We start from the raw sequence: 9,379 nt of genomic DNA, 5'->3' as shown, positions 1-9,379 counted from the left end.
GAGAGAGAGAGAGAGAAGGGTGGTGAGGTGGTGTTGGTGGTTCTCCTTGAATGTTGTCGATACGCTGCCAGGGAGGAGGGATAGGCTACAGCTCGGACAGATACGTGCCAGCGAAGGCGCATGCAGGCAGCAGGATATAGCGAGGAAAATCTATTTTTGCTTCAACAACACATCGTGCCTCTCTCCGGTGAAAATACCGGCCGAGGAGGAGGAGGAGGAGGCGGCGGGTGCAGCAGCAGCAGAAGCGGCTGTGCGTTTCCTGCGTTATGCGTTCGACTCTGCACTACGGAGCTGAGGGTATCTGGCAGACAGACGTTTTATAACTCAATAAGGGACTTTAACAGTGCTTACAGTGAATGATTACAACGCCAAACTGTTATTGTGTGTATTTTCCATGACATGAGAGCTCTAATAGTGATATCACAACAGGTAGAAACACAATAAATTTGAACAGGTCAGCACAAATTCCCAATTTAATTCCACAGACATGCCCATTTTAACAGACACAGTACTGCACGTCCTAATCCATATTCTTATTCTTGGACTCAGCTAGAGTGGCTCTGGATTCAAAGTTATCCTTTATGTATCATTGCTGAAGTTCAACCACTGTCTGTAAAAACTGGCCACCCTCTGTTTAAACCACCCATCCTATAATTAATTAAAGCCAGCATGAGTTATTAAACAAGACATTATCTTATACACAGTATAGCAAAATGCAGTAGTGAGTAGTGAAATTAATGATTTTGCTACTTTAGGCATTTGCGATCAAAACAAGAAAACAAAAATAGCAGACAAAAGTGAACTTTTATTAACAGTAATTTGAAAGGGAAGTTGCTGGGCCCATTTCAAGCTTCACAATATTAAACTTGAACTCTGCTAGAGTAGCTTTGCATAATTCAAAGCAGTTTGAAAATAATCCTTGTCTATCTCCTTGGCCTTTGTGCAGTCCCTCAGTTCATTCTCTGTCTGAGACAAGTTGTTATAGCTCATTTCTTCTGTTGGAACATCTGTGTGCCCGACATGACCACGATACAAATGTCTGCTTTTGTTGACATCATACAGAGCCAGAGTAGAAAAAAAAAAGAAACATTATTCTGAAGTTCAAGCTTTTGCCTGTCAGGGGTTGGTTCATAGAATTGCTGACCTCATTATTTGAAACTTGCTTTGTCAGGTCATTGTTAGGCCATCTGGGGCTAAGGTTAGGGTTAAGTTTTGGTTAACGACCAGCCTTTTTTATGGATTATTTGATCATTTGAAACACCCAAAAGAAAAAGCTTTAAAATGTAACATTTTCTAGTTTGTGAAAATGTAAGTATTTAGCAGGTGGTCACAACAAAACCCAATCCTAACAGGTTGCAGATTACCTGGTACATGTTAAGAGGTTATCATGTTATATTACAGTATACGTATATATAGTACCAATCAAAAGTTTGGTCATAGTCATAGTATTTCTTTATGATGGAAACAAAAAACATTTCAGCTGTCAGTCACCTACAGCAACTCGAGCTTTCTTCACCGAACTGAACCAGGAAATTGTGCCTTTAGCCAAATATGTGTACCTTGGTTCAAGCTTATTTTGCTGCCAAATTATTGTTCTGGATAAATCATTAACAGCCCAATGAGAGGAAAGCAAAACCCCAAATACACCTTAAACACTTTCACTGCCAGAGGATTGTTTTGAACTTACCAAAGACTCAGGAGAAAGTTAGATTTTTAATACCATCGCATGATGTAAGTCGCCGGCGCAGATAATGTGAAAGACAGCAAAAGAATCATCAATTTGAAGATTCCACTTCCAACCATCACTCGTGTTTTGTTATGACTTTTAATTGTTCAGAATTTTCCAAAACACTTAAAACACACAAATTTTCTTTTTGTGTGTGATGCATGGATACGATTTTCTTTCTTCTGTGGAGCTCACGGGGGTCATTCTCTTGTAAGGTAACATAAAGGCAGGCATTAGAGTGCCATATGCTGTGTTTTCTTTTGGTTACCAAATATAACTGATAAAAAATATGATTATGATTATCAAATTAAATTAGAAGACAAAAAAAAGTTTCTCCTAAACTTCATGGCATTAAGAGAGATGTAATATTCGAGATCATAAACCACATAAAGTAAACATACATAGAAGTCTTTAAAGGTTAATAAAACAGAGTGTGCTCTGAGTGTTGTCCTGTTAGGTGGAGAGAAGCAATTTTCAGGAAAAGGGAAAATATAGGTGAACAACTTGTGATTTAATCCTGCCGTGCCCCAGATCCTGTCATGTTGTATATGCTGCTCCTGTCTTGACAGTGTCCTGTTGTCCGGCTGCATTTATCTCCATTTTTCACTCGTCTGTTTATTGTTGATTGTGATTATCAGCAGAGCTTGAAGGAACCTTTCTGCATCTTCAAGCCCACCTGCCTTCAAATTTCTGTGTTTATACCAGAGGGTGTTTTGTTTTTTGTTTTTTTGGTCTTTTTGTGTGTGTGTGTGGGGGGGGGGGGGGGTCAAACGGAGCAGGTTCTGGTTCACCTTAAAAAACCCACACCTACATGCTATTTTGGGCCCCCTCCCCCAGCTCTGAATCCATTTTCAGACTATATCAAGTGTGTCTGGTTTTCCAGGAAATTAGATTTATGTGCATTTTGCTCTCAGTATGATGCATTTTATTTCCTGTCAATTTGCGCATGGAGAAGCTTTTCCCCCCCCTCTAACGAGCTATTAAAAGAGCTAAACGTGTGTCAGAAGAGTTTATTAGTATGACTACTAGCATCAGTGACAGGCTGCTTGTGTGTTTCACCTGATTACTTAAAAATGTTTTTTTGCTTCACCTTTTTCTGTTTGTCACTGTACAATCTTCTGTGTGTGTTTGTTTTTTTTCCCTTTAGACCCAGCAGGAGCTGTGGAGATAGGCCTGGCAGCAGAGACTGGTCATCTTATTAATCTTGGTCTCTGATCACTGGCTCTGGCACAAACATCTGGAGCTTTGTGCGCCATTTAACCCCCATCCAGTCACTCCCACCCTGCGGCCCTGCAGCGTGGCTCCTAAAAACACCTCCTTGCGTCTTCAGAATTTTGTCCACGGGGATAAATGAGTGAACCGGCTGCAGGGGAAAGGGCTGGGACATGTACCAGAACCCCAACAGGTAAACGAACAACTCCTCTACTCCAGGCGAGTCGAGGAGTAAAACGGTGTTTTGGTATCAGTGCTGTGGCTGTTATGTGAACTGTTCTTGTACTGAATGTTTTTCCTCTCTGCTCACACAGAATGTCCTGGTTCAGTGGTTTCCTAGTTGCCAGAGTGGACGACCGCAAGACTGCGTGGGGGGAGCGCAATGGCAAGAAGTCCAAACGGAAGGGAGGCTCATCTCTCTGCAACCCGCGTTACATGAGCTGTCTGCGGGACCCCGATGCTATGGAGCCCCCTTCCGGAGCCCCCCTCCATCAGCACCACCGCGGAGGGGGGGCAGGGGCCATGGGAGGTGGGGGAAACTTCGGCGTCCGTTGCGGATGGCAGGAGGACCACTATGGCAAAAGGGGAGGGGCTCCGAGCGAAGGTGTGGGGCTGAAATCGGTTGACCTGGGCTTTGAGGACGGGGAGTTAAAAGGGAGGAAAGGGGGATGTAATGGAGGAAGCAGCGACATGGGCGACGAAGGTCCCAACGGCGCAGCGGGGGTAGTGACGGCTGCGGACTGCTGGCTCAGGGTGGTACGAGTATTCCAGTCGAAAAAATTCCAGTCCCGCAAACTGGAGCGTCTATACCAGCGTTACTTCTTTAGGCTGAACCAGAGCTCCTTGACCATGCTCATGGGGGTACTTGTGATCGTGTGCGGCATCATGCTGACCTTCCACTGTGTCCACGCCGCCCCTCACGTGGCCTATTCGTCAGCCCTTTCAGTGGCGATGGCACTCTTTATGGCTCTAATGGTAGTGTGCAACCGCAATGGCTTCCACCAGGACTACATGTGGATGGTCAGTTACCTGGTGATCGGGGTCTTAGTGTCCGTCCAGGTTTTTGGGGTGCTCATGGTGGCACCCAGGAGTGCTTCGGAAGGCATTTGGTGGTCCGTGTTCTTCATCTACATCATCTACACTCTGCTGCCTGTGAGGATGAGGGCGGCGGTACTAAGTGGAGCAGTGCTGTCCATCATACACGTGGTCACCACCTGGCAGGTCAACCAGGAAGACAAGTTCCTTTGGAAACAGGTAAAAAGCCTGATGTCTGAATGTTCTGTGGTGTCTTTGCTTTTCATGTGAAGCGACACAGATGGCCAACAGTAGTTGCTTTTTTGTCTCCATACATATTTGCTTGGCAAGTGAAAGATCGCTGGTTCATTTCCAGCCCACAGATACAGATCTCCTTTGGGGTTGTGGCGGGAAGGGAATCCGGTATAAAACTGCCAAATGAAACATGCAGAGCTAACTGCTGTGGTGACCCCTGTGACAAGGGAACAGCTCCTTTTTCTCTTCCCATTCTGTGGTTATTGATTTTTTGTCCTGCTGTTTTTTAGAAGTTCATGATCAAGTTCATACTCTCATATCCTCTTAAAACACACAGGCTCTTGGGTGAGTCACTCATTATAAATGGCTTAGAGTGTAGCTAAGCATTGGTTGAATCAATATGCTGAGGTCTCCAGCAAAGTTTTTAACCCCCAACCTGAATAATAAAAAAAGAATGCCATTTTCCCACATTTAAAAAGTATTCGAATGACCAGATCCGTTTGAAGCAGAGCGCCACCACAAACAGGAACCCAAATGGTTTCCCCCCTGTTAATGGCCAGTATTGGCCTCTTACAGATGTATTGGTAGTCGTGAGATTAAAGCTGTTTTACAGAAAAAAAGGCGCTTGGATTCATTTAGTAATGATAACGAAGCAGCTGCGGCTCAGCAGACGGTGGTGCAAAAACAGGCGGCCTTTTCACATTTAGGTTTTACACATACTGCTGTTAAGGTAGCTAACAATAACATAATAATTCCGTTTAATGCTCCTAAAACCATGGTTGAGAGGTCCAACTGAAGTCTGTGACTTGCTGGCAATAGCAGCCTATTTTACCACATCTGCCAGTCAAAGTGGCCGCACCCCTAACTCCATGAGGAGGAAACAAACTATAGAGGCTAAAGGGCCTTGTAGTTTTGATGCTTTTAAGCGGAGCATTTAACAAGGGAGTGTGAGGGTTTACTCAGCTTTGGAGCCAGAGCCTCAAGTGACACAAAGAGGAACTGCAGTTTTTGGGACTTAATTGTTGGCTTTATTTCTACAACCCTGAAAGTTGCTGCTTTATATAGCCAAACCATATTGACTGATATATTATCATTTTTTTACTCTCTAAAAAAACCCTCAGGTTTTAAGATACCATAGCAATAACAGCAGGAATGGCGGTTAGTACCTTACTTTGTAATAAAACTGCATAACAGCAGAATAGTACCTTCTTATTTTTGTTCTTTTGACATGTCAGAGAAACACAGTGTTAAGCCAAGCTTTTATCCCCATGTTTATTCTTCTTGGGCGTTATGCAAGAGAAGCATAAGAGCACTCAGATTGATTTAGGAGGTATCTATATTAAAACTGCATTCTGGTAGAACATCTGTAAATGCTTTGAAGGCTGTAACATCCTAATAGTGATCTCTCAAATGTCACCTTTGCAAAACAATCTGTATTTACACGTCCAGGAGACAACAAGCTAAGTTAGATTCATTGGGAGTGGCCTTCCTGATGATTTGATGATCCAGTTTTTGTTCAAATATACTTGGTGCCTTTCTGTGTAGCGTTTGCATGTTCACCCTGGGCCTCTGGGTATTTCTGCTGGGTATTTCCAAAGATGTTTGGTTCATTGGTGGTAAACTGAACTGGCTATAGGTGTGAACGTGAGTATGAATGGTAATCTGTATTTCTGTGTTCTGTGTTAGAGTTTACGGTGTACTTTGGGTTTCTCATAGCATTTTTTTTATGGAATAAGCTGGCTGTAAGGGCTGAAAACAGAGTATATAAGAGCCAGGAAACAGAACAGAAACAGTTTCTTGTTGCAAAACCAAAATATGGAGCTGAAAGTTGTTAAGTCAGGTGATGGTACACTGATATGAGTAAGGTTTCTTTTCTGGACTTAATTAAAATCAGTAAAATAAAACACACTCAAATTTCTGACAAGCACAACCAAACCAAACCAATGAGAAAATCAATTAACAGAAAATATGAACACAAATGGCATCCTTGGTGTAAATATTCTACATGATCCATCCCGTTTCCTCCGCTTATTCAATTCAGGGTCACTGGGGGCTGGAGCCTTTCCCAGCTGTTGTTGGGAGAGAGGCAAAGTACACCCTGGACAGGTTTCCAGTCTCTCTCAGGCTAACACATAGAGGCAGACAACCACTAATGCACACGTTCACATCTACATCCAATTAACCCAACCCCATGTTAGGTTGTTTTTGGCCTCTGGGAAGAAGCCAGAATACTCAGAGAGGCCCCAGTGGCCCTAGACTGGATTCAAACCGAGGACGTTTTTGCTATGATGTGACAATGCAGATTTTTAATGAATTTCTGTTGCAGTGTGATTTTAAAAAAGCAGAAATAATTAGTCATTTTCAAAAACTTCTATTGAAAATCAGCTAATTTCAATAAAACACATTGCCGAAACTGGTCAGTTTAGTTATGAGTTTGTTGCTTTGTTAGGAAAAAGTAAAACTGAGCCTTACTACAGTGTGATAGGAATTTTATGTACCTACCCGACACTCTATAGATAAAATATTTATTCACAACAACAGCAACTACGTTCAGGTTCCAACTGTTTTGGGTTAATTGAAAAAGGGGAAACAATGAGGTTTTGAATATGCAAGCAAAACGAAACGTTGGATGTATAGTGATAAACTTCTCTGTAGATTGACTGAACTTGACTCTCAGTCATATCCCTGACTGCATTTAAAACACTGACATCATGCTGTTGATGGGGCGGCTAGCATGTGAACTGTAAACGGCTCTGCTGGGTTTTGTCACCACGTTGTATGTGCGTATTTACATGTACTTTGGGGCTTATGGGTCTCGCTGTACAGTGTGTTGTTTGTGCGTCATGCCAAGGACCTAGGGGCTCACTGAAGGTCAGTGGGCTGAATGAACCGCCCCAGCTGGACGGCTGTATGTGTGTGCGCGTATGTGTGCTGTTGTGTGACAGTGGGAGAATACCATGATATAAAGCAGTATCACTCAGGTCTCTGTGCTCTCACACAAGGGACACTTTGTACTTTTCTCTCAGGGTGGGGGTGACGGGGGTGAGGCCGAAAGAGAGGGGGGGCAATATGGTGGATGTTTGGCCTCTGTAGTGCCTTAGCTGTTTTACAGCTGTCTTCTCCTCTGGGAAAAGTTATGCAAAACAAAATAGGAAGGCCATTACTAAGAAACAATAAGGGGGATATTAGGCTTAATCTTAACTAATTGTCACTGTAATGCATTTACCGACTCCTGTGTTATAATATTGTGATTGTTTATTATCAATTAATTACTGTAGCACAGGAGTAGATTAGGGATTCGTGGGAACTCAGTAATTACAGCGTGCTCTGTCACATCAGGCACGATATATCATAGTGTAATCCATCACATGTTCTTACATTGTTTGCCATCGTTACGTGAATGAAAGTCATGAGATCGCTGCAGCCCAGCTATGCTGTTAATTCCTAAGGTCGCTTGTGTACTGTGTGACCAGCTAATTCAGTGTCATCAATCACTGCTTCACGCTTGCCTGCAGCTATTTCCTCTTTCTCCCATAACTCATTAACCGGCTTTCTCTTTGGATGGATGAGTACAGGTGATTGGTGCAGGCGATTCGAAAACTGGGCATGACGAATGATGTAAATGCAGATAGTGTTTTTGTTTTGTTTTGTTTTTTAGGGTGGAGAGTTTGTTAGACTCTAGATGTCTTATTTCACTTCCCTTATTTTCTGTCAGAGTGAAGCTGATTAATCTGCATCACATAAATTGGGTTGGTTAGCGTAGTTGATATGCTAAGCTAAAAAATGAAGAAAATTTTGTTTGTAATTCAGTGGATTTCTTTGAACTTTACCTGAAAACCTACAGAAATAAATCACTGGCTGAGGTTATTGTAGCTCAGTCTTATAGCTAAATTTGGACATGTATGAAGAGGCAAAAATAAAGGAAAATGGTTTGATTAAAGGCAGAATTAAAGAAATATTAACAACTAAAGGAGTGCAGTACTCAATCTTTCTCACTTGCCATGCTTTAAATATCAATGGATGCCAAAATTATCATTGAAATTGAAACAATTAGATTAATTGAGCAGCTCCGCATCAAACCCTAGTTTCATTTGCTTCTTGCAGAAATCATTTAAAGCCATAATCAAGTCAAAGAGAAACGATGAACTGAAATCACAGAGAACGTTGTTAATGAATAAAAAGTAATAAAGTTTGGGGAAATTGTTGCTGTTATTATTCCTGCATAGATTAGTATTTATAGAAAGCAGATATTATACTGCATACTCAGGTAGAATTAAATCTTGGGGAGAGATGGGATACACCCTGGAAAGTTGAGACTGCTGGAACCACTGATGACCCTGTTGTATGCCTGATTTAGACTAGATTTAGAAATCTACATCATAACTTACAACATAACCAGAAACCTCTTTTAAACCTGCAATGTAACCTTCCTTAATTTATGACTTAGATTAACCGCAGAAGTCTAAATCAGGCATAAGTCAGAAAAACTGTGTTTTAGTCTGGACGGGTTAAAACTGAGACTCTTAGTAAAAGATGGTGTTTGGTTCCTGGTTAGGTCTTACATTTTCAAATTGGCAGTGAATGGCTTATTTTTATTGCCCTGCTTTCCTTGAGTGAAAGTAAAATTGGCTGCTCGCTTATTTTGCAAGGGGTCACAATGGCACATCCATCTCAGATGGCCTTTCTGACCCTACCCAGGGTTGGAACCAATGTTCCCCCCAAGCTGCGCACAAGCGCAATTGTGCACTGCTGGCACGGTCTCTGCGCACAGAAAAACTGTGTTGCGCACAAAAAAATCTAACCTGAATTGAAATTAAAATAAATACGTTAACAGTTCTGTTTTGCAGTGTTAGTCAGTAAGTGACTGACTGCTCCAGTTTGGGATTAGAATGATGCCACCTTATACCATAGTGCAGCTAATGATGTGATTCACATTCGTATATAGGCAGCTAATCAACGTTGTTGACAGGCTATGACAGCGTCCTTAGCTAGCAAAGCAGCGTGGCTGATGTGGAGTGAAGCCACGTTAATGACAATGTGTACAACCGTTGGAGATGTGAGCAGGACAGACGGAACAATTGACGGAAAAAGTGTGGACTTTATACCAGTTTTTAAATTGTGACGATAGGACACGTAAAACCAGAGTTATGATAAAAATATATACAATGTTTG

General features: G+C 42.2%; 1 protein-coding gene across 3 annotated transcripts in view; it reads left to right on the top strand.

Moving 5' to 3' along the window:
- LOC102209460 (adenylate cyclase type 6) overlaps positions 1 to 9,379 on the top strand; it is a 47,123-nt gene that overhangs the window by 1,688 nt on the left and 36,056 nt on the right. For 2 of the 3 annotated variants that reach the window (XM_013910455.1, XM_013910454.1), the window contains exons 2-3: positions 2,874 to 3,131; positions 3,253 to 4,192. In XM_013910455.1, coding sequence (XP_013765909.1) covers positions 3,112 to 3,131; positions 3,253 to 4,192 — 960 coding nt within the window. In that variant the 5' untranslated portion in view covers positions 2,874 to 3,111. Of the gene's footprint in view, positions 1 to 245; positions 298 to 2,873; positions 3,132 to 3,252; positions 4,193 to 9,379 lie in introns of those variants that run through there. The other variant, XM_013910453.1, reaches the window with a different exon arrangement.

Source organism: Pundamilia nyererei, unplaced genomic scaffold, assembly GCF_000239375.1.
Source record: "Pundamilia nyererei isolate P.nyererei 1_Seehausen unplaced genomic scaffold, PunNye1.0 scaffold00044, whole genome shotgun sequence".
Taxonomy (NCBI): Eukaryota; Metazoa; Chordata; class Actinopteri; order Cichliformes; family Cichlidae; genus Pundamilia; species Pundamilia nyererei.
Note: the sequence above shows the minus strand (reverse complement) of the source record. Positions and strands in the feature narration are given on the sequence as shown.